The following is a 25,292-nucleotide window of genomic DNA, read 5'->3' as shown; positions in this document are numbered from 1 at the left end:
TTTTCCGAGGCTCTCAGGTTTTTATTTGCGTGGAATGACATCCCTGGGTTTCCAAAGTCCCATTTCCCTTAAACCAGTCCTGGGAGAGGAGCAGCTGGGGATTCAGCAGAACTAGAAACAAAGCCAGTGTCCAGAGTTTCTGTTCCACGGTGGAGCCGGGTCCAATGATGGAGCATCGGGCTCATTGCAGCCCATCAGTCCATTGTGTGTGGGGTCCCCACGGCCGTGGGCCATGTGGGCGAATGCAGGAGCGTGAGAGCCCCGCAAGCCACGAGCACGAACCAAGAGCGAGAAGTCCTTTGTTTAGGAGATTAAATATCCCCCATCTTCTGGTGCTTGCAATGGCCACACCTGCTCTGGCCCAGGACCTGGTCCCAGGTGTGACTGACAGACAAGCAAGCACCTTCCCTACGTCCCCCAGACTTTACAGGGCGTTCATCTAAATTGCAGCTTCCGCCCGGCCGGGCTTGGCTCAGCGGTTAAGCGTCGACCTAGGATCCACGTGATCGGGGTTCGATTCCCAGTCAGGGCACATGCCCGATGCCCGGGTTGGGGGCTGCAGCCGATCAATGACTCTCTCATCATTGATGTTTCTATCTCTCTCTCTCCCTCTCCCTTCCTCTCTCTGAAATCAATAAAGATATATTAAAAAAAAAAAAAAAAGTTTTAAAAAAAATAAAAAAAATAAAATAAATTGCAGCTTCCCCGCAAAGCTGCCCAAATGACATGCCCATAACATTTGCCCTTCCCTCTGCTCCTTTCCTGTTAGTAACAACCAGGTTTATTACAATGACATCAAAGGGACACACTCAGGTGCTTCCTCTTAGCTGGGGGAGGGCGGGGGGGAGGCAGGTTAAGAAAATGGACCAGGAGAGACTCACACACAACATTTAGGAGAACCTGACATTGAAAAGGATCCACCTGCCTTAGCCAGTTTGGCTCAGTGGTTAGAGCGCCAGCCGGCTCACTGAAGGGTCCCGGGTTCGATTTCCGGTCAAGGGCATTTACTTTGGTTTCAGGCTCTGGGTTCATGCGGGAGGCAGCCCGTGGATGTGTCTCTCTCCCATTGATGTTTCTCTCTCTCTCTCTCCCTCCCTTAAAAGCAATGGGAAAAAAATATCCTCAGTGAGGATTTTAAAAAATTAAAATTAACAAAATAATAAAATAAAAAAATAAAATAAAATAAAATAAAATAGAAAAGGGTCCAGCTCCCACTGAGCAGACAGAAGGGAGAGACAGACCAAGCTGCAGGAAGGGAAGCCGAGACAGAGGTTAAGAAAAGGGGCTCCAGATGGACAACTGGGGGTAACAGCACTTCCTGCCGACCAGAGTGATAACAGGGCCCAGCTGCGCCTCAGGAGGAAGGCTCGGCTGATAGGAGATTGAGATTTTTGTCAAAAGGCTGACCTCGGAGAGAACTGTTGAACAAAGAGAGAGAGGGAGGGAGAGCTTATATTCTACCGGCTGCACCCAGGACAGTCGTTGGGATCCTTGGGGACCTCGGTCCAGGGTGGTCATTGTACCCCATTGTCCAGCACCAGCCTGGGAAAACAGCACCTTCCAAAAGCCCGGGAAACAGTCCCAGAGAGACGCACGACGTTGACCAGCCAGTAAGTGGACTTTTCGCCATCTCTTGGGTGGCAATGGGGGGGGGGGGCGGTGGACTGGTCAAAAGAAGGAAAAGACAGTCCTGGCCGGCGTGGCTCAGTGGTTAGAGCATCTGGCCAGGCACCAAAGGGTCACAGGTTAGATCCCCCATGAAGGGCACTTACCTGGGTTGCAGGTTCAATCCCAGGCCCCGGTTGGGGTGGGTGCGGGAGGCAGCCGGTCGATGTGTGTCTCTCGCATCTCACGTCGATGTTTTTCTCTCACTCTCGCTCTCCTTCCTACTGTCTTTAAAAATCGATGAAAAATATCCTCAGCTGGGGATTAACAAAAGAAAAAAACAAAACAGTAAATAAATGGAATCCCCTCTAATTAGGTGTCAATATTTTCATTGTCATAAGGAAGCCTTTTTAAGGCTTAGAAATCCACATGGAGCTTTTTTTTTTATTTCCAATGAAATACGAGCTTAGGATTTGCCTCAACACGGCCCAGGAGGGAGGAAATTGGGCAGAGATGTTTCGGGAGACAGGTTGGGTAGCGTCATCTTGGTTGTAGGTCCTTGCATTTCATCGCGTTGAGTATTTCTCGCCTCTCCCTTCTGGCCTGCAAGGTTTCTGTTGAGAAAACAGCGGACAGTCTTATGGGAGCTCCCGTGTAGGTAATGTTTTGTGGGGGGGTTTCTGTTTATTGAGAGACAGAGAAAAAAGGGGGCCCGAGGCTCAGCCAATGGGGACGTCATTGGGTCAGCCGGACAGAATCTGTTAAAAACCTAACAAGCTCGGTCCCGCCCCCCCCACCCCCACCCCAGGGAGCAGCATCTCTGAGCTGGTTTAGTGTCTCACACGTGGGCGTCCCCACCTGTCCCCGGACGTCCAGCCCAGATGTTCAGAGCCGAACACGTTTATTTTCCATGAGTCACCCACAGGGTCTAAGCTTCCTGCCCGTCTGACGTGAGCAGACAGACCCACGGACTTTGGGATTTAAAGGGATCAGGCCTCCAGGGGTTGGTAGATGGGCCAGCTAACGATTCCCAGGTGGAATGACTCTGTTGCCGGAGGATTGGACGGGTGGGATTTCTCCGTCGCTGGTGGGAGTGGGGTTCTTGTGATCTCTTGAGAGACACACACACAAAAATGCCTAAGACTTGAATGGGGGAATGAATGGTTTTTATTTGCGTGGAATTATATTTCTTGGTTTGCAAAGCCCCATGTCCCTTAGTCCAGCCCTGGAAGATGGGCAGCTGGGGGTCCAGCAGAGCTAGAAGCAAAGCCAGTGTCCAGAGTTTCCTTTCCACGGGGGAGCCAGGTCCAGTCCAGCATCAGGCTAGTTGCAGCCCATCAGTCTGTGGGGGGGTGGGGGGTCCCCATGGTCATGAGCCACGTGGGCAAGTGCAGGAGCTTGAGAGCTTGCAAGCCAGGAGCCAAAAGCAAGCAAGCGAGAGAGAAAAGGGAGCAAACTCCTTTGTTTCAGGGATTAAATATCAAATCTTCTGGTGCTTGCAGCAGCCACACCTACTCTGTTCCCAGGTGTGACTGACCCACAGACTTTACAGGGCATGTGTCTAAAGTATTTGGGCTCCTTCCCAGTTATCTAATAACTGGGTTAATTTATAAAGATATGAGAAGGAGGTCTTCCTGGAGGAGGAAGGCCTCTGTCAGAGCCAAGCCCGACGAGCTTGCAAAGGGAGGGAGGAGTGCAGGAGGGTGGTCCCCTAAAAGGAAAGCAGGGAGCGGGGAGCCCGGATGCAGCGGACATCAAAGGTCAGGCAGGGGGCCTGACCCCTGAGAGCTGCACCTGAAAGCAGCATGCAGGAAATACGGGGTGGAGTCACCCCCCAACTGCTCTTCTCACATGGGGAGCCCTGTGTGCCGAGTCCTGGGGCTTGTGGCAGATTCTGCCCTAATGCCAGGGAGCCTGAGTCCGGGGCTGCTGAGATCTGAGCTCTCTCCCTCCACGGCCACAACACTGAGCCGTAAAAGAGACCAGAGAGTGTGACCCCAAAAAGTGCCTCAGTGGCACACGGATTATTTTCAGCGAAAGGCCATTGAGAACCGGCAAAGGCTGGGAACGCTCCTTCCCTCATCCTAACTACCTAAAAATAAGCATACGCATTTCTCCATCTGTAAAGGAGATTTTCGTGAATAAAGGAAATTTCCATTTGTAAAAATGTCTCCAGAATAGAGCTGATCTCAGAGACAGATCTTATCCCCCCCACCCCCCACCCAGGGACCCTTATCTGCAGAACCAGACAACGCTGTGACCCACACATTTCCTCCCCTCCCTCCGCGTCCCACAACTGTGCTCCAACCAGAAGCAACCAAGACTATTTTTATTTGTTGAGACTAAATTCAACATAGGCCTCCATCACCTGGTCGTCTCCCTGAGCCTTATTTGTGTCTGAACTCACGTGAGCATTACATAATTAAAGCTACTTTTTTGCTACTCTTTTATCAGTTTAATTTGCAGGTACCAGGCACAGCACCTAAGAGGGTAGGGGGGGGAGGGTGTTGTGGACCAGTAACGGTGGGCTAGGGACAGACACATAGGGCAGGACCCCCAAAAACATTTCTTCTATCCCAGTTTTCTCAAAGTCACCGTCATAGAGCTGTGTTGCCCTTATTGATGCCTTGGTGGGAGTTTCAGGTGGAATTTAGAAGGTGACCTCATTTTGCCAGGTGACCCAGGGGTGTGGGAGCCTGGAGGTAAGGACATGTTATGCTCTGATGGGAGACTGGAGACAAACGGGGCCACGGGAACCACCCAAGGGCCCTGTAATTACCTGCGGGGCGTGTTGAGAACGGGGGTCCTGCCTCGGCTGGGATCGGATCTCTGACCTGGTGTCTCCCCTTTGGATGTGTAGGTCCGGCTGTGGGACTGGGCATGGCGTTTCTGTGGGACTTGGCGAGCCTCCTGGTGCTCCTGAGCTCAGCGCGCTTCGAAGACGCACAGCTGGGTAGGTGCGGGCAAGGGACCTGGGGTGCAGCGGGGCTTGAAGGGGAGCAAATTCCCTCACCTGGAGCACCTCCCTGTGCGTGAGAACAGAGGTCAATGCATCAGACGTCCTACGACTCCAGCCCCAAACCCCAAACCCAGCTGGGGTGTCAGACTTTCTGAGTGGATTGAGGAAAAGTTATAATTATTATTATTAGAAGTGAACTATTATTTTATTTTTTTAAATATGTCTTTATTGATTCCAGAGGAACGGTGAGGGGGAGAGAGAAATAGAAACATCAATGATGAGAGTCATTGATCGGCTGCCTCCTGCACGCCCGCGACTGGGGATCGAGCCCTCAACCCGGGCATGTGTCCTGACCGGGAATCGAACCCGCCACCTCCTGGATTCTAGGTCGACGCTCAACCGCTGAGCCACACCCGGCCCTGCCAGGCCAGGGAAAATTATTAAGCCCCCAATGTCCTGCCAAACTGGAAAACCTGTCCCCAAAGGCAGAAGGAAAACGATCTTAGTTTATATTAACTAAGAATGGCACCTGTGCCCCAGACAAACCCACTCACGAGCCGGCACACACGGAAATCCCACCTGGTGGTGGAGAGAGACAGGGCCCGCCCGCCTGTGCCCTCGGGTGGGTTTGGAAACCCCAGCGAGATGCTGCTGAAGGGAGACGCTTTCTCTCTCTGGAGGCGGGAATTCACGTCTTTGCTCCAATACACCTGCGCACAGGAGTGTGGGCACATTTGAGAAACTGACATCCGTTCAAAAGGAACAGAGAGACACTGTGGAAAAATTTTTAAAAAGAGAGAGACAGAGAGAGACAGAGAAGGTGGGGAGTCTCTTCCTGAATTTTCAACCGAGAGAATGAAATGTCATTTTTTTTTTTTTTTGAGTATTTTTTTATTTGCTTCTAAACTTGTTTATTCATTTTATTTTCAAGTAAAGCGGACACTCCATATTATTTTGTGTTCGTTTCAGGGGCACAGCCCGATGTGTAGACAATCATATACTTTACAAAGTGATCCCCCCATCCCCTGGGTATTTCCAGTACCCACCTGGCCCCCGCATCATCCAGAGTTATGACCGTATTTGCCCCTGAAAAGCCCGTCGTGGTCCATGTCCCCGTATCGCCTCCTGCACTCCCGACTCTCACGGGGTTTTTGGGTGTTTGTTTCTTTCAGTGGCCGCAGAGGGGGGCCTATCGCCCGTTGTAAACATGAAGCTAGATCCGAGAAGAAAACTGCTGACCTGGAATTATCGGAGAAACGTGACCTGGCAAGAATGCAAAATAGACACCCCGCCCAAGTTTTCCACCCGGCAACGTCCACAGGTGAGCGCACAGGATTCGCACCCTGGGCCTTGACGTCTTGTAAATCCTGCGTTTCTCTGTGAAATGCCTCCCGAGTCCCCTCCCTGACCCAGATCCTCACTCCTATCACTCTCGTCGAAGATGGAAAAAAAAAAAAGAAAAAAACAAACAAAAAGCTGATTTCCTCCATCCCCTTAAGTTCCGTGACAGGGACCTGCAAATTAACTGAAAAAAGAGCGGCTAAGCCTCCCGCGTGACATCTGGTTCACACGTTTAGTTTTTACATACACGAAGCTTCACAGACAAGACACAAAAACCCAAAGAAGCGGTTGGACGCGGGAGCTTATTATACGAGAACCATTTTAAGCAAAAGGCAATAAACAGAGAAATGACTACGTGAAGAAAAGGAGATTTGGGTTTCTGGGGCTGATCGTCCGGTGGATGCTACACAGGCACCAAGGTGGCACCCCACAGACTCCCTCCCACCCATGGTCGGCTGTGAGTTGGGCTGATGAAATAGGTGCAATACGGGGCGAGGACACCCCTTTTGTCCCCGATCTGCTGGGGAAAAAATGGGCAAAAGAAACCATTCCCATACGGCACTGTTATCGGGGAAGTCGGGTACCCCTCTCCCCACTGAGTCCGGGGGTTGGGATCCTGACGATATCTCGAGAAAAATAATTTTCTGAGACTCGCAGGGGAGGCTGAGTGATTTTTATTTTAGCAGAATGACATCCCTGGGTTTGCAAAGTCCCATTTGCCTTGGTCCCGTCCCGGGAGAGGTGCAGCTGGGGATCCAGCAGGGCTGCAAGCAAAGCGGATGCCCAGAGTTTCCGTTCCACGGTGGAGCCGGGTCCAGTCCAGCTTCAGGCCCATTACGGTGCATCAGCCCATTGCATCTGGGGTCCCCCACGGCCATGGGCCACATGGGAGAATTCAGGGGAGCAGGAGAGCGAGAACCCCAAAAGCCAGTGGTCAACCAAGAGGAACCGAGAGCGCAAAAACGCCTTCGTTTAGAGGGAACGTGCCCTGACCGGGAATCGAACCCGGACCTCCTGGATCATAGGTCGATGCTCAACCGTTGAGCCACACTGGCCTGGCAAAGGAAAACCATATATTTTTAAACTGATGTTAAATTTTATATGTACCCAGAGGCCTTCCTAGAAAAACAGTGACACCCCAAAGAAATGGGTAGAGGCCCTGGCTGGTGTGGCTCAGTTGGTTGGGCACCATCCAGGGCACCTAAAGGTCACCAGTTCCATTCTGGGGTCAGGGCACATGCCCAGGTTGTGGGTTCGATCCCCAGTAAGGGGCATGCAGGAGGCAGCCGATCCATGACTCATAGATGTTTCTCTCTCTCTCTCCCTCTCCCTTCCGCTCTCTAAAAATCAATAAAAATATTTTAAAAAAGAAAGAAATGACCGAAAGGGCCAGAAACCCTCAGAGAGCTGTTGCCGGATAGAATCGGGCCCAAGGGAGTTCAAAGCACAGGTTCTGCACAGGGCGTCCCCCCCAAAAAATGTAGATACACTTACGAATAATTTATTAACTCCAATGGGCTACATCTGAAAAGAAAACAACATATATTGAGCTGTCGGGAAACAGGCGTGTGTACCTTTTTGGGGGAGACACCGTGTCTGTGTCCTTGGCCGCGCCCCTTCCAGGCCCGAGACGACACCCACTTCTGCCGATTCCCAAACGCCGTGGTGCACAGAGGCGCCACCCTGACCGTGACCGTGTCCGCCGACGGGGAGACGTTTCAGGAAGTCCTGGACTTTCGCAACTCAGGTGATGTCACCTTGGCTGGAACCCCGGCTCCCCTGCATGGGCCTGGCCTGGCCCTCGCCGTCGAGGCGCTGGGGGTGCCGTCGGTGAGGATTTGGGTTTGTCTCCCCAGGCAGGGGAGGCTCCGGGGCTGTCAACTTCTCCTGCCTCATTTACGACGTGCACCTCATGAAGTGTAGCTGGAGGCCGGGCCCGGCCGCCCCCGCCGACGTCCAGTATCACCTGTACGGCTGGACCTCCAGGTGAGCTGGGGACCCTAAAGTCACAGGCTGCCTAGAGCATTGTCCTATGAACCAGGAGGTCAGGATTCGATGCCAGGTCAGGGCACGTGCCCGGGTTTCTGGCTCCATCTCCAGTTGGGGGCGTGCAGGAGGCAGCCTCTCTGTCTAAAAGCAATAAAAATATGTTTAAAAAAAAACAAAAAAAAGTCACAAATCACAGCTTTAGCCGGTCGCACGTCTCAGAGATGCTTCTTCCAGGACCTGGGGCCGCGTCTCTGAAATGCCAAAGAGCCAGAGAACCAGACAAAGAGAGAAAATGTTTAAATTTGGCTTCGGCTGTTTCCCGTCTGCAAATTCCGTAAACCCCGCAAATTCCGTAAACCCCACAAATTCCGTAAACCCCGCAAATTCCGTAAACCCCGCAAATTCTGTAAATCCTAAAGAAATTAGGAAATGAGACATTTTTATCCCGAGGGTGTAACCAGGAAGGGGCGTCTCCACTCAGCTCTCCTGACGGGTGGCCCAGGTCCTTAGAGCATCGTCCAGGTGCGGCGCCGAGGTTGCGGGTTCGAGTCCCGCTCAGGGCACATATAAGAATCAACCCATGTCCCCGGCCAACGGTTTGGCTCCTTGGTTAAGAGCGTCCGCCTGAGGGCGGAAGGGTCGTGCGTTCGATTCTGGCCAAGGGCACGTATCCCGGTTGCGGGTTCGAATCCCGGCCCCCATCGGGGCTCATGCGGGAGGCAACCGGTCGGTGTGTCTCTCACATCGATGTTTCTCTCTCTCTCTCTCGTCTCCTCTCTCTGAAAATGAATGGGGGAAAAAAATCCTCATGCGAAGATTAAAAAATAAAATAATTTTTTTTTTAAAGGGAGAGATTTCTTCCTTTCTTTGCAATCTTTTTGCGATGACCTGGGACACACATGCATTCAGGTGTCATTTTTATCCAATGATAATATATATAATCATTATATATATATATATAATATATATTATATATATATTATCATTTTATCCAATGATAATATATAATATATATTATCAATATATATAAAAAATATATAATCATATATATAATATATATTATCAATATATATAAAATATATATAATCATATATATGATAATATATATTATCATTGGATAAAAATTATATATATATAATATCATATATATATAATATCTTATTTCTTGCCCTCTTTGGAGGGTTTTCAGGGTTCAGGGGGGGAGGTTTCGGTCTCCAGGGTGAGCCCCCAACAGGACACCCACCCCGCCTTTCCCTTGATCCCCTGTGGAAACTGCAGGCAGGACCGCGAGGTCGAATGTCCCCGATACATCGCTGACTTGAGGGGGACCCACGTGGGCTGTCATTTTGATGAGCTCGTGGGACCCCAGCTGACAGAAACCTACTTCTTCTGGGTGAACGGAACCAGCCAGGAGACCGCCGTCCAGTTCGTGGACGTCTCTCCGCTGAAAACCATTGAAATGGGTAAGACGGTGTCTCGTCTCGCTTCCCCGCCTTTTGGGTTTGGACTGGGACTTCCTGGGACGGGGTGTGGGGGCCCGAGCACAATCCAGGGCCTAGATTCGGGGTGCCGGAAATGCCCAGAATGGGGGTTCGGATGCTCATGACCCCCCCGCCCCGCCTTGGGGTGGGATCCAGGAGGGGCGCATATTGGGGTCCCATGTAAAAGACGACACGCACATGAGAGATCCTTGATATTTGTGGTGCTGATGTTGCAGAAATTCCCTAAAACTCTAAACCTAGCAAATACTCAATCGTCCCGTTTAGAGAAAAATACAAGGTTAGCCTCTGGCCACAGCATTTCCATCGGCTGCTCAACATACGACCTTGTTTTACACGTGTTTCTGCTTAAAAACATCTTACTGAATATACGTTGCTGATGCATTAAGGTTGAATTTACGGCCAGCAGCCCTCTCCCTTAGGCCTGAATGAAGTTTATCTAACACATGTATTTTGTTTCTGGGGCACATTTCCGTCTTCAAGTACTTAGGACTAGAAGGGAAGAAAAAAAAAAAATTTTTTTTTTCTATACCCTCTTAGGTTCTGTGACAGGGGCATGTGAATTAAATTCACAACTGCAACCTGAACCGGAGAAAAGCATCTGTTTTAAATTTAATGTTTTAAATTTTTACATGCATGGGGGAGCTCCATAGAAATAAAATGAAACACACTCCCCTCCCCCCCCAAAAAAAGCAGTTAGATCGAAGGATTTATGTACCATTTGAACAAAGAACAATAAATGGCGAGTCAGCCGATAAAGGGAAACGGGTCTGAGCTACTGCAGGCGGTAAATCTACGGGGAACTCAATGAAGGGTAAGAATGGCATTTGGGTTTTTTTAATCCTGCCCGGCGGGTATTTTTTACCCCATTGCTTTTCGGAGAGAGTGGAAGGGGGGAGAGACAGCGACGAGGAAGATCCATTCCGCTGCGTCTCCTTGATGCCTCTGCCTTGTACGTTGCTATGTCCTCGAGTTGCATGAATTTTCTGGGTTTTTGTTTTTGTTTTTCTTAGAAAAGTATAACCCCCCAGCAAACATCACGGTTCAGTTCAACGGGTCCCATCACATTATCCGGTGGGACAACCCCAAGATGAGACTGGGCATGTCGAGCGGTGCCTTGTGCTACGAACTGGACATCCAAAGAGAGGTGAGGGCCCCGACCTCGGGAAGATTCACGCGTGGAGTTGAATCCCCACTGACGAAATCACAGCTCCGCTCTGGAAAAACGGTTCTACGATAGTCCTTTAACTGCTCTTGGCCATAATAGCACCACCCATGATTTTTATTTTTTTTAAATTATCTTTATTGTTGAAAGTATTCCAGATGTCCCACTTTTTTGCCCCATTGCCCCCCCTCTACCCTGCACCCTTACCCGCCCCCAGGCCTTCCCCACACTATTGCCTGTGTCCATGGCCTACGCATAGATGCATATAAATTCTTCAGTTCACCTCTTCCCGTCTCCCCGCCTTCCCTCTGAGCTCCCTCCATCTGCTCCATGCATCTGTCTCTGAATCTATTTTGTTTGTCAGTTTATTTTGTTCATTAGATTCCACATCTGAGTGAGATCATGGGGATGTTTGTCTTTCTCTGTCTGGCTTATTTCACTCAGTATAACACTCTCCAGGCCCCTCCCTTCTGTCCCAAAGCATAAGAGATCTTTCCTTTTCACAGCTGTATAGTATTCCACACTCTACATGTACCACACCCATTCCTTTTCGATGAAATCCAACTTTTTTTTTTTTTTTCCTTTTGCCTCTTACACATTTGATGTCTGAGCTAGGGAACCATTGGGCTCAGCCCAAGTCACGGTTATACCTATGCTTGATTCTAAGGCTTTCACGGCCTGAGCGCTGACGTTTAGGCCTGTGCTCCTTTTTGAGATGATTTTTGTATTTGGTGTGAGGTCGGCATTCAAAGCCATTCTTGTTTAAATACATTTTTATTGATCTCAGAGAGAGGAAGGGAAAGGGAGAGAGAGAGAGAAACATCAATGATGAGTCATTGATCGGCTGCCTCCTGCACTCTCCCGACTGGGGATCGAGCCCGTAACCCGGGCATGAGCCCTGACGGGGAATCGAACCCATGATTTTTCGGTGCACAGCATGAGACTCAACCACTGAGCCACAGCAGCCAGGGCCTGGAAGGCTGTTTTCCTACATCTGTTGAATCCCAGATTATTTTCAGCTTAAAAATAATCTTCGTACCCATTCTGGGGTTCTGGGTGGACTCTTGCATTTAAATCCAATATTGTAAAAACAGCTATTGACTGTGTCTCCTGTGCTCTCCTTTCCCAGGGCAGCTCCTCCAAGAGAGACCCCGTAAGTATCTCTTTTTATCTCTGTGATGTCTGTGCCTGGGCCGTGGGCGCTCACGGGTCAGCCGTCCCCTTGGCGCTCTGCACAACTCAGCCGCGGGTCCCAGCAAGCCCTGTAGTGGTCCCCGGGCTGCAGTTTGGGATTGAGACGCTGTGTCCCTGATGCCACTGGCTCAGCTCCAGCACGTGGCCTTCATCCACCCCGTGAACAGAGCATTGTCCGTCTTTGGAATGGGTTTGTATTTGGAAACAAGGCCTTTGCAGATGGGATGAAGGGAAGGATCTGAGATGAGGTCGTCCTGGGTCAGGGGGGCCCGACATCCAAGGACAGGGTCCTTGTAAGAGACAGAAGCGGAGACACAGACACAGAGGAGAAGCCACGTGGACACGGAGGCAGAGACGGGAGGGAGGCGGCCACCAGCCCAGGGACGCCTGGAGCTCCAGGAGCTGGAGGAGGCAGGAAGGACCCTCCCTGGGGCCTCTGGAGGGAGCCTGGCCACCTGTTCAGTGCTCTCTGATTTATCACTTGTCATCCTGAGGGTCTCGCCTGCCCATGGACCGTACTTGGAGTGGCCTGGAGAAACGCAAAGAGGAGAAGGAGCGGTCTGAAGGCCGTCCTGGAGGCTCCCTTTGGGGAGATACATGTGCTCCCCGAGCCTCACCTGTTTCTCGGGTGACGTCTGTGGCCCAGCACGGTGCCGGCATCCTGCAGGCAACACGCCTGGCTTCCCCTGCCTGGTGGCCGGGGGAATCTCTCAGTCCAGATCCATGGGCTGGCCGGCAGTTCCCTGGGTCTGTGTCTCCCCTCAGGCAGCTACCACAGGGCCTTTGTGGCAACTGCTAAATCTAAAAAGCCACAGGTACCCTTGGCCAGCGTGACTCAAGAGGTTGGAGAGTCAGCCTGCACACTGAAGGGTCTCGGGTCCGATTCCCAATCCAGCGCCCGGGCCTGGGCCGAAGGTCTGATCCGTGGCCTAGGGGCGCACGCAGGAGGCAACCCATGGATGCGTCTCTCTCACATCCGTGTTTCTCTCTCTGTCTCTCCCTCCCTCCCACTCTCTCTAAAAATCAATGGAAAGAATATCGTCAGGCGGCGATGAACAAAAAAACTGAAATAACATTTCAGGAAAAATAAAACAAAGAGAGACCCTGATAAAAATAAAAATAAAATAAAATAATAAAATAAAATATAAAATAAAATAAAATAATAAAATAAAATAATAAAATAAAATAAAATAAAATAAAATAAATAATAAAATAAAATAAAATAATAAAATAAAATAATAAAATAATAAAATAAAATAATAAAATAAAATAATAAAATAAAATAAAATAAAAAACAAAATAAATTAAATTAAATTAAATTAAATTAAAATAATAAAATAAAATAAGAAAAGAAAAGAATAAAATAAAATATAAAATAAAATAAATAAAATAAAATAATAAAATAAAATAAAATATAAAATAAAATAAAATAATAAAATAAAATAATAAAATAATAAAATATAAAATAATATAAAATAATAAAATAAAATAATAAAATAATAAAATAAAATAATAAAATAATAAAATAAAATAAAAAATAAAATAAAATAATAAAATAAAAAATAAAATAAAATAAAATAAAATGCCACTGGTTGCAAATTCAACAAAAGCAAACTCCATCTCTGAGCCCAAGAGAAACAGCCCCGAGCATGTCCACGGGGCTCCGCCTGACATGCAAACAGCGGTCACCGTGCACCTTCCTAACTGGGCTCTGAAGAAACGTCGTGGGCTCAGCAACACCTCAAAAAAACAGGACCTAAGTCTGTCCGTCCTGCTCAGCCTTGGCCCCAGCACAGCCTGGCCTTCCAGAGGCAGCTGGTGACGGGCCTGGATGCGAAATCTGTCCAAGGGGCGCGCAGGGGACTGTCCTGCAGACTTGGCTGAGCCACCCAGACGGTGCCTGGTGGGGTCCCTGTCCCCACTTACCTCCTTGTGCAGCATCAGAGTAGCCTCAAGTGGCCCCCACGGGCGTAGGGGACTCGCCCCACTTGCAGAGCCCAGGGGCCCCTAACATTCCCTCCTTTGGTCCAGGGTCCTCGCGCGCCCCCTGGCGGTCAGGTCCCTGCGGTGCAAGAGCATCTGCGCTCACCCCTGGTTGCGACGCTGACCTGCCGCCTCCCTGCTGCCCCTTCAGGGTTTGTCTCCACCGGCAGTCAGGGCAGGTCCTGTTTCCTTTGAAAGGTGTTGCAAAGAGGGACTGAGGACAACGTCTACGTGATGCCAAGTTCGTCCGCGAGCGCCCAGCACACGGTGCGAGCCCGGGTGAAGTTTGCCTACAGCCGGCTGTGGAGTGACTGGAGCGATGCGCTGCGCTTTGGTGAGTTACGGCCCCGCGCGGGTGGCCGCCTCCCTCCCACCTGTGTGTCCTGCAAACCAGGAGTCTCAGATCAACTTGTCCCAGGGCTGAGCTCCCCCCAGGGGCTCCAGGGGAGGGCCCTTCCTGCCTCTTCCAGCTCCTGGGGCTCCAGGTGTCCTGGGCTGGTGGCCGCCTCCCTCCCACCTGTGTGTCCTGCAAACCAGGAGTCTCATATGAAGTTGTCCCAGGGCTGAGCTCCCTCCAGGGGCTCCAGGGGAGGGTCCTTCCTGCCTCTTCCAGCTCCTGGGGCTCCAGGTGTCCTGGGCTGGTGGCCGCCTCCCTCCTGTCTCTGTTCTGCAAACCAGACATCTGAGGTCAACTTGCCCTAAGGCTGAGCTCCCTCCAGAGGCTCCAGGGAGGGTCTTTCCTGCCTCTTCCAGCAACTGGGGCTCCAGGCGTCCGTGGGCTGGTGGCCGCCTCCCTCCCGTCTCTGCCTCCGTTTCCACGTGGCTTCTCCTCTGTGTCTGTGTCTCCTCTTCTGTCTCATCCAAGGACCCTGCCCTTGGATGTCGGGCCCCCCTGACCCAGGACGACCTCATCTCAAATCCTTCCCTTCGTCCCATCTGCAGAGACCCTGTTTCTATCTATGGTCCTGCTCCCGGAGTTTGAGGTTTAGGATGCGCACATGTTATGGTTTTATTTTGGGGAGGGGCGGTCCATGAGCTCACTGCAGAGCTCCTCCCAGGGGAGAGGACCCAGGCAGCTCCTGCTCGGTCTCCTCTTGGGCCCCCTGCACCGCCTGCTGTGTTTCTGGGGTTGCCCAATTAGGAGGTCCCTCCCGGACTCAACCACAGGGGCAAGAACCCCTCTTTGTCACTTTCACTTCAACCCCACTAGGTTACAACTTTAAGGCCCCAGCTGCTGGCCACCCCCAACTCCAGGATGCCCCCCTCAGGGGTCAGCCTTTCCAGCTCTGGCTTCTCTCTGCTCTGAGCATCTTCCTGGGGGCCCCTCGTGCCCTCCTCCTGGGTGACAGCAGGGGGCGCTGTTACAAAGTGAATGGCCTGCGAATGTGACACTTCCTGTCCCCCAGATGTGTTCCAGGCAGAAAATGCCAAGGGCATAACCTATGAACACTGAGGCCCCATAGAAGGGGCAGAAAACCCACAGGGTTGGGGTCCACCCTTGCCTGGGCCAAGCAGTCCCTCCGGATCCATTCAGGGGCAAACAGGGGATGAGCTCTAAGGATGCACCTGCTGGGCGCCGAAAATCCACCTGGGCTGGTCCCTATCTCCTGCCCCCAACCTCAGAGGAGCTACTGAATCCACGCACAAGCCTATTTCCTTCTAGGCTGCAGGTTCACAGCTCGGGGAAATAGCCCTTGCTACACACACACACACACATACATACAGGACCCCTCTCTCCCATCCCTGGCGTTTCACAGTTATACATTCATTCCTTTAGCTACGTCAGTGCCTTGTTGAGAGTAAATATCCCCTGAGAAGGAAAGCGTTGGGGTGCGGTGTTGCGCCCTCCCGGAAATGTATTCGGGCTGGTTCTCTCTTGTGAGCAGGGCATGGAGGAAATGGGGACAGGGCGCTGGGGTAGACACAGGATCCGAGGAAGGAGAGATTGGTCACTGTCCATGGGCCCAGCACACACACACACACACACACACACACACACACAGGTCCCAGTGTCTGGAAGTCCCGTCCGCCTCTGCTCCAGCCCTGCTTCCTCTGACCACACTCTCACCGCGTCGTCTGATCATGAGGTTGAAACTGGACACAATGGATCCAGGCCTCTGGTCCCTACTTGAGCCAAATTAAGCAGAGACAAGGTTGAGTCGTCTATGAGTGTTTTTTCCAATAATGCCGGCAGTATGGGAGAGCAGTGGGTCGTGCTATCAATTCTGCTCTAACCTCCCCTATTAGTCGGCTGGTTATATAGGGGTCAAGAAGAAGGGCTGCTTGCAGGGGGCGGCTGCAGGGTCTGTGGTCCGTGTGTCTCCTTCCAGGCCCTTGAGGTCCGATAACAAGGTAGTTAATTTTCTCTGGTGTTAAAACCCAGCTCTGCCAGTTCCTGGGACCTGAGAATGCTCAGTGTTCCCGAGGCAAAGTCCCGGAAGGGGGTCAGGGTCCAGGCCCAGCAACCAAATCAAAGCCCATCCTGTCCTTGGTCTGCTCTCAAAATGCATTTTCTTTTCTGAGCGACGGGCCCCAAAGTGTCTCTTATCTTTTACGGACTTGTTTTTTCCCTTTGCAACACAGCGTCCGGTTTCCCGGGGTCTGTAGGAAAACCTCTTATCTGTGGTTAGTAAGGTGAATGATCGTTGAATAACCGCGGTCCTATCACTATTAGGTGCCCTCCTCCTGTCAAGGTGAGGCAGGAGGCGATGTGTGTGACACTGAGGGGGGTCCCTTCTGACCCTCTCCTTCTTTTCTTACCCCACAGGCCTCCCCGAGCAGGATGTCAGCGGCACCCCTGTGGCCCTCGTGGGGCTGGTGGTGGGGGTGGCGGCTTTGGTCACCACCATCTTGATGTTCCTATGCACAAGGTAAGTCCCGGCCCCCCCGCCAAAAAAAACACCTTGAAAACAACATGCTCAGTGAAGGGAGGGGCAGACCGTAAGGCCCCAATCACACAGAATGACCAGGACACGCAGATCTATTATTGGTGGAAGCGGGGTGTCCCCTTCCCCACCGGATGCTGGGGATCAGGTCCTTACGATGTCTCAAGAGAAATAATTTCGATGCTACACGGGATCCGGCTCCACCGTGGGAGGGAAACTCTGGACACTGGCTTTGGGGAGATTCTCAGGAAAGGCTGAGTGATTTTTATTTGCATGGAATGACACCCCTGGGTTTCCAAAATCCCATTTCCCTTTATCCTGTCCTGGGAGAGGGGCAGCTGGGGATTCAGCAGAGCCCGAAGCAAAGCCAGTGTCCAGAGTCTCTGTCCCATGGTGGAGCCGGGTCCTGTGTAGCATCGGGCTCGTTGCAGCCCATCAGTCCATTGTGTGCGGGGTCCCCATGGCCGTGAGCCACATGGGCGAATGCAGGAGTCAGGCGCAAACCAAGAGCGGGAGACTCCTTGGTTTAGGACATTAAATATCTCACACCTTCTTGAACTTGCAAGGGCCACACCTACTCTGGCCAATGACCCAGGTGTGACTGACAGACAAGTACCTTCCCTAAGTCACCCAGATGTTGCTGGGCGTGATTCTGCCCTCCCCCTGTCCAGTCCCTTCTCCCAGCAGGATGGGTGGGGGGTGGCTTCCCCGGGGACTGTTCAATTGTCGTTTCCTGCCCTGGCTGGTCTGGCTCAGCTGTTAGAGCACTGGCCGGTGGGCTGAAGGATCCTGAGTTCGATTCTGACCAAGGGCACATACCTGGGTTGCAGGCTCCATCCCCGGCCCCGGGCGGGGTGCATGTGACAGGCAACCCATCGATGTGTCTCTCTCGCATCCATGTTTCTCTTTCTCTCTCTTTCCCACTCTCTCTGAAAAGCAGTAGAAAAAATATCCTTGGGTGATGATTAAAAATATATATATATATATGCAGCTTCCTGGCAAAGCTGCACAAATGACATGCCCGTATTATCTGGCCTTCCCTTAGCTATTTACAGTTAATTAATAACTGGGTTGATTATAACAGTATCAAATCCACATACAGGAATCTGATTGAAATCGCTGAGGGCTAGGAGAGGGGAACAGGGACAGGCCCATAACAGGTTCGGGGTTTCCCGCTGCATGATAGCCACCCCCATGGGGCCACACGTCCCCCCTGGTTCTCTCCCTCCGCGCCCCCACCCCCACCCCGGGGATGAAGGCCCGAGGAATTTCACTGTTCTGAGTGCCGCAGGTCGCATGGTTTCTGAAATATGTGTTTGCAAAGAATAAAATAAACGAATCCACATTACGAAGGACATTGTATCCAAACAGAGCAACCTCAGCCGTTAAGATCTGAGATGTCAAAAAGAGAAAAATAACAATAAACGGGGCCCCTCTGCCATGGAGCTGGAGCTGCCGTCCCAGACACAATCCCTTGCCCCGGTCTGGCGCCTCAAACCTTCGGATGTTAAAACGAGACAAAGTAACCTTTGCACGGGGCCTAAAGCAACATTGTATCCAAAAGAGCTGTCTGCAGATGACATGAAAGCAGGTGTGACGACCACTGAGGACACAAAGTAACCTTTGCGCGGGGCCTAAAGCAACATTGTATCCAAAAGAGCTTCCTGCAAAGATGACTGGAAAGCAGGTGTGACGACCACTGACAAGACAAAATAACCTTTGCATGGGGCCTAAAGCAACATTGTATCCAAAAGAGCTGTGTGCAAAGATGACGGGAAAGCAGGTGTGACAACCACAAGACGGGCGACCACAGGACTGAAGATTAAACACATTGTTTAGAATCAGCGTCACAACGTCCTGTTACCTGCACCCACAGCCACGCCCTCCCGCCGTGGGTGTCACTGTCTCCCGTCCCTTCCTCATAAACACCCCTCTCCTCTGTCTCCTCATCGGGACGCTGTTTGGGCTCCGGCCTGAATCCGTGCTCTCCGAGTCGCTGCTCTTGCTGATCTCAAATAAATGCTGTTGCTTCCACATTGAAAGACCTCTTATTGATGGGTCAGCACAATCTTCATTGTTTGGTGCTTGGAGGAAAATGGTAAATATGAGGATTTTTCACTAAGACGCAAAGCCAGGAGTCTGTGCATTGAGTCACCGGCGTCTGGAAAATGGGAAAATGGTTCTAGGCCCCTGAAGGCAAAGAACCGGTGAGCTCAGCACAGTCAGCGAATCCCCCCTCACCCCCGTGTCCACACTGTTGTAATTCCCTGTGTCCCCTGAGCTCCCTGCAAAAAGGGGTCAGCGCTGAGCATGTCCTTGGTCACAACAGCCACCTGGGGGCAGCAGTGAGCACGGAGGCTGATTTCCAGGCAGCAATTTGTCAGTTTACAAGGCACCCAGTTGGGGTCGCTCTTAGAAGGGGTGCATCCGGGGTCGTCCGTCAAAACTGGCTGCAGATTTTGAGCTCAGTCCTCTAGGCCAGGCTGCATCATCATATGGGTGACACGTGCACGCTATGGGTGACACCTCGTGATGCCCACCGGAGGCTGGGGAGTGTCCTCAATCCCTGGCTCAGACTTGTGGGCGTGTAGATGGGGTGGGGGTCCCCAGCTCCCTCAGGATGCCCCCTGACTTTCTGATAGGGAGGGACCCAAATAAAAATGCTTGAGGGTCCTGGCGGGGAGAGGGCTTGGAGAGCCTGCGGGTGCTGGGAATTCATGGGGTGCTGCAGAATCTGAAGGGCTTGGAGAGCATGGGGGTGCTGGGTATTGTGGGGATGCTGTGGAATCTAAAGAGCTTGGAGAGCCTTAGAGAGTCTGGGGGTGCTGGGAATTCTAGGGGTGCTGTGAAATCTGTGGAGAGTCTGAGGCTGCTGGTGATTCTGGGGGTACTTGAAATTCTGGGGGTGCTGTAGAATCTGTGGCTTGGAGAGTCTGGGGTGCTGGACAGTCTAGGGGTGCTGGATAGTGGGGGTGCTGGGAATTCTTGGGGTGCTGCAGAATCTGAGGAGCTTGGAGAGTCTTGGAGAGTCTAGGGGTGCTGGGAACTCTTGGGGTGTCAGAGAATCTGGGGGGCTGAAGAGCCTGAGGTGCTCAGAGTCCTGGAAGTTCTTACAGCATTTGCAGTGACAAAGTCCTCAGTGACCCTCAGAGACACCTGGGGATTCCTGAGAGTGCTTGAGAAGTCCCGGGGTGCCTCAAATGGCCCTGGGGCCTTGGGGGGCCACCTGTGGGCACTTGGAGGGTTGGGATGCCTGGGGGGTGCTGGGGCCACACCCACCTCTCCGGTGCACTTGAGCCAGGAAGCCAGAACCTGAGGGAAGGTCACGAGGTGGGGAGGGGACGCCTGGCGGTCACTGGTGGTCAGCTCTGCATGTCCGCTCCTGGCTGTGTCTGCTTCCTAGCAGGGCTCCACGCCGGGTGCAGAGAGTCCCTCCATCTCGCTGTCCCCCTGCCCAGCAGTCTGGCTTCGGTGGCCAGTCTGGCAGACAAGGCTGAGCTGACAAGTGTGCCTCAGCTTCTTCAGGCCCCAGCCACCCTGCCAGGCCCCTGCTCAGGCCTCTCCATGTCTGTCCCCAGCTGGAGCCCTAAAAGCTGCTCTGTGTCCACAGCGTGGGCCCCAATCTCACCATCAGCGTCTGGCATCCCTGTTCCCTCCGGCAGGAAACGATTCCCCGATGGTGGCGGGGGCCACGTGCCATGAGCTTGGCTGCTGGGTTTCTCGAGGAAGGGAAAGGCATCCCAGCGCGGATCAGACTCTGAGCATTCGAGCCCATGGTTTGTCTTCCCTCCCCAGGTTCTCCCTGAGAGGAAAGCTGTTCCCTCCAGTGCCGCAGGTGAAAAGGGAGGTGGTGGGCACCTTAGTGCCCTTCCCAGAGGTGAGTGCTTGTCCTGGTGGGACACGCACGGGCCCTGGTGTAGTTGGAGGTGCGGGCTGGCTTGGGACGCGGTGCCCATGGATTTGCCTGCTGTGGGCTTTTTGCAGAAATGGAGTCACACGCTATGTGACCTTGTGTGTCTGGCTTCTCTTTCTGGGCATCGTGTGTTGAAGGTCCATCCGCCCTGTAGTCTGTGTCAGAGCCTCGCTGTTTTTCATGGCTGCGTAATATTCCACCGTGTAGATGCCCCCCCCCAGTCTGCTTATGGGACAACCAGGGACTGGAGTCCGTGGTCTCAACTGTGCTCTGTCTTCCCTCTTAGGTCACCTGGGATGGGCACAGCCCACCGCCGAGCTTACAGGAACCCGAGGACATCCTTGCACTAGAGGAAATGAGGCCCTTTGGGAGCAGACAAGCAGAAATGGTGGACCCAGCAGGGCCCCACCACCATTCTGAAAACATCAGTCCTGAGCATTGTCCCCTCGATGCGTAAGGTTTCTGACGTGACTCGAAAGGTCGCCGTCCAATTTGGGTCCATGTCCTGTTCTATCCGCTCATGCATGTGTGCATATGTGTGCATGTGTGTGCATGTGTGTGCGTGAAAGCACGTGTGTACATGTGTGGTGCGTGTGGGAGAGCATGCGTGCTAGACTGTGTGCATGTGTGTTGTCCCTGTGTGTGCACGTGTGTGCACGCATGGTCACGTGCACACGTGTGGAGCTGTGTGTGCATTCATAGGCGTGTGTCTGTGCGTGTGCAGGAGCACATGTGTGTTTGCATGCGTGTGCATGCGTGTGTGCGCGCGCATGCACACGTGTTCATATATACATACTCATGACAATTTGACACCAGAATGTCAGGGGTGATTATCATCAAACTTCAAGAAACTTTTTCTTTTGTTTTATGTATTTGTGACCTTTTTTAAAAAGCCCGTTTTTACCTTATAAATAAACTTCTCTCCGATTTCCTAAATCGCCTGGAGCACACACGTGTTCCTCCCGTCGTGGCTGGTTTGGGGCAGCTGGAGGCTGTTAAATAAACTCCCTCACAAGACCTTTTCTCCTTGGGGAGGCTGTGCAGAGCCCGCCACGCACACGGAGAGAGTTGCGGCGACACAAACAGAAGTAATTTTTTTTTTTTTAACCCTCACCAGAGGACATTTTTTCCATTGATTTTTAGAGAGAGTGGAAGGGAGGGTGAGAGAAACATGGGCGTGAAAGACACACATCGACTGGGTGCCCCCCGAACGCACCCCGACCAGGGGCCAAGCATGAAACCTGCAAGCCAGGTACATGCCTGCGACCAGGACGCAACCAATCAACCCGCCTCACATCCACGTTTCTCTCTCTCTCGCCCCCGCCCCGCACTTCCTCTCTCTCTAAAAATCATGGGGGAAAAAAATATCTTCCAGTGAGGGTTAACAAAAAACAAAAAACAAAAAGAAACAGGCATTTCATAAGGGGCGGTGGCAGCTGATCGGAGAGATTGTCGCCTTCAGAGCTTGACACCCTTGGGTGGATCGGGCCGAGCTGAGATAAAAAGCACCTAAGTCTTTCGAAAGATTTTCCTGGAACCGAACGCAGAAAACAAGGCGTGTTCGCCCGTTATCGCCGGGGCTGGTTTGGGGGAGACCTGAAATTCCGCCTGTCGCAACCCCAGCTGGGCTCGTACACGCGCCCCCGGGGCCTGTGATAACCGGGTGAGGCGACCGCCCCAAGATTGCTGTCAGGACCCTGCAGGTTCGTGGAAACGTCGGACAGAAAAGGGTAACTTTTTCCTGGAAACGCGAGCTGCGGGTCTGCGCGTGAACTGGACCCCACGGGAGCCTCTGATGGACCTGGGAGGGGTTGTGTTTTTTGCTTTTTTGTTTTAAGCTTCATCTGAGGATATTTTTTCCATTGATTTTTAGAGAGAGTGGAAGGGAGGGAGGGAAAGAGAGAGAGAGAAGCATTGATATGAGACACATCGATTACGTGATTCCCACACGCGCACCAATCAGGGTGGGGAACCTGCAACCCGGGCACGTGCCCTTGACGGAGAATCGAACCCGAGACCCTTCCGTGCGCTGACCGACACGCTAACCACTGAGCCACGCCGGCCAGGGCGAGATGGCAGGACTTAACCTGAAAATCAAAACCCCAGAAAGCCGTCGAAGGTGGTGTTGGTGGCCCCCTACCTCATGTGTGAAGCAGGGAGGTGGGGACCCCAGGAGATGCCCGAGCCCTGTTTTCTGGGGCTGGGGTTGGCGACCGGGCCTGGGGTTCTTGGAGGCCAGAGGAGGGCCAGGTGTAAGGGGTGAGCACTGATATACGGGGGGGTCCTGCAAACACGTCTGAGCTTAACAGGGATGTTCATAATTTTATTTTTCAACATTGTATTAGGACAGCGTAGGGTAGGTAAGGGGAAAATAATGCATCGGAAGACCCTGAGGCCTGGACGCTCACGGATAGGCCTGCATCTCTCCGGGGACCCACTCGCGTGCCGGTTCCCTCGCGGCTGCTCAGATGTTGGATCCCGGGTGGAGGGTCCAGGTGGCGGGCACCATGGGGGCCTGGTTTGGGGCCTCGCTTCCCGGGATTCCCGACGGTGACCACAGGCCCCTTGGAAATGCCCGGCTGCCTGGGAGCGTCCAGCCACCATCCCGCTCGACGGCCCAGGTTGTCATTTGGCGTCGAGGGGGCCGGTGCTTCCAAAGTTTCAGGAGGAAAACTTCTGAGCTCCTGCCCTCCTGGCTGGACCAAATGGACAGGCCACACCGCCTGGGACTATGGGCGCAGGTACCCCTTGCTGGGTGCAAACGGCCCTATTCTGGTCTCTCTCTACCCAGCTGGCTGTCGGCTCCCCTTCCTGTTTCCTGTTTTCTGTTCCTCTGCTCCCCATGTGCACAACCCTGCCCAGCGAGCCCACATTTCCCACTCACAATGTGGGCTCTATGACACCACCACCACCCCCCCCCCCGCCACAACCACACACAGACTCTGCGTTTGCTCCAATCTTCAGTTTCCTTGCGTGTGGTCGTCTTTGCTCGTCAGAGGGATGAGGCGGGGGACGGGGGAGCCTGCAGGAAGCTGGTAGGCGAGAGGTGTGTTCTGCAGGGTGGAAGGGGGGAGGCATCCTGGAATCCTTCCTGGAGGAAGAGGCCTCTCGGCGTTCACCCCAAATGTGCTTTATTTTTTTAAAATATGTTTTTATTGATTTCAGAGAGAGGGAGAGAGAGAGAGGGAAACATCAATGATGAGAGTCACTGACCGGCTGCCTCCTGCTCGCCCCCTGCTGGACATCGAGCCCACAACCCTGCATGTGCCCCGACCGGGCATCGAACCGCGATCTCCTGGTTCCTAGGCCGACGCTCAGTGAGCTTTAATGGGCACCCACCTCAGCCTTGCCTGGGTCCCCTGTGCAGACGCAGCCCGGAGACTAAACTCAAGCCGCCCCCTGGTGACCGGGGAACCCAGCTGGGCTGTGGGAGTGGTGGCATCTGGGATCCAGCCTGTGTGGCCCGGACGTGGGACTGTCGGTTCATCGTGGGTCCTGCCTTCACCCCCAGAGCCACATGCCTGGGGCCCCCCGGGGGTCAGCACTGCCCAACACTGAGCTAATTAAGTCTCAGCCTCAGGGCTGGGTGTCCTTGGGGGGCTGAGCCCATGAGCGCTTGTCCTCCGGCCCGCCGGCCACCCACGGTGCAAAAAGGAAGGAACCAGTTTCCCTTTACGGCCATGTGCCCTGTCCCCTCTGTATCCTGCGCTGGCCAGCCTGACCGCAGTCCTGCAGTCTGTCCCTCACCTCCATGCCCTGCACACCTTGAGCAGTGCACCTGCCCACAAAGCATCCCTGGAACTGGGTGCAATGCCCCCCCCAGACCTGGGCATGACACTCTGCCTGTGACCAGCACCCCAAGGTGCTGTGGTGCGTGCTGTGTGGACAGGGGTCAGCTGGACAGCCATCAACCAGACACTCTGGACTCTCTCTCACCCCAGAACCTATGTGCCCCCCTCTCCCGGCCACCTAGACCAACAGGGATGAGAGTCCAGGCTCTGTGAAGGGTCACGACCGTCCTACACCCCAACTTTCAGAATTGCCTGAATTTCCCCCCGAGGTAGGGTAAGAGCCCGGGGTCCTGGTTCTTCCCTTTGGGGGATAATAGCTTTTGTCTCCATGTGGGCTGGTCAGCCACCAAGACACAAGATCCGTCCGTGGAGTGTCCCGGGGCAGCCACAGCCAATCCCCGTAATCTGGGGGCTCAAACCCACAGGGACCCGTCCTGCTCCAGTTCTGCCGACCAGGAGCCCGAGGTCCAGGTCAAGGTGCCCCAGGGCCCAGCCGGCGTTGGCTCAGCGGTTCAGCATCGTCCTGCGAACCAAGAGGTCGCCGGTTCGATTCCCGGTCGGGGCACATGCCCGGGGTTGTAACCTCGACCCCCAGTAGGGGGCGCGCAGGAGGCAGCCGATCCGTGACTCTCTCCCTCTAAAATCAATTTTTAAAAAACAATATGTTTTGGAAAAAAAAAAGTGTCCCAGGGCTGAGGTCCCTTCAGAGGCTCCAGTTGGGGTCTTTCCTGCCTCTTCGGGCTCCTAGGGGTGGCCGGCCACCTTGTTGGGCACCCTCGGCTTGTACACAGGGCTCTCCAGCCCTTCGGGGGCTGTGTTCTGCACACGGCCCCCACCTTCCCGTGGCCGCCTTATGCCAAGGACACCAGCCCCGGGGAACCTATAAACCAACATATCCCAATGTGACCCCATTTAACTTCATTATAGCAGCAGCCCTGTCTCCAAATAAATTCAGCTTCTGGGATTCC

The 25,292-nt window shown here is 52.9% G+C and overlaps 1 protein-coding gene across 1 annotated transcript; it reads left to right on the top strand.

Annotated features, from left to right (window-relative positions):
- Positions 1-1,423: 1,423 nt before the first annotated feature.
- LOC308551679 (granulocyte-macrophage colony-stimulating factor receptor subunit alpha-like) lies at positions 1,424-20,990 on the top strand (the record flags this gene model as incomplete). Its single annotated transcript, XM_081126340.1, has 12 exons — positions 1,424-1,610; positions 4,466-4,558; positions 5,737-5,885; positions 7,529-7,652; positions 7,762-7,891; positions 9,173-9,357; positions 10,407-10,540; positions 11,688-11,711; positions 13,934-14,069; positions 16,503-16,605; positions 20,416-20,497; positions 20,820-20,990. The coding sequence occupies exons 2-12, from the start codon at positions 4,486-4,488 to the stop codon at positions 20,988-20,990; spliced, it is 1,311 nt and encodes a 436-aa protein (XP_080982466.1). The 5' UTR covers positions 1,424-1,610; positions 4,466-4,485.
- Between the last annotated feature and the right edge of the window lie 4,302 nt (positions 20,991-25,292).

This window comes from Miniopterus schreibersii (genome assembly GCF_964146895.1).
Source record: "Miniopterus schreibersii genome assembly, chromosome: X".
Lineage (NCBI taxonomy): Eukaryota > Metazoa > Chordata > Mammalia > Chiroptera > Miniopteridae > Miniopterus > Miniopterus schreibersii.
The sequence above is the reverse complement of the archived record's forward strand: the minus strand, read 5'-3'. Positions and strand labels throughout refer to the sequence as shown.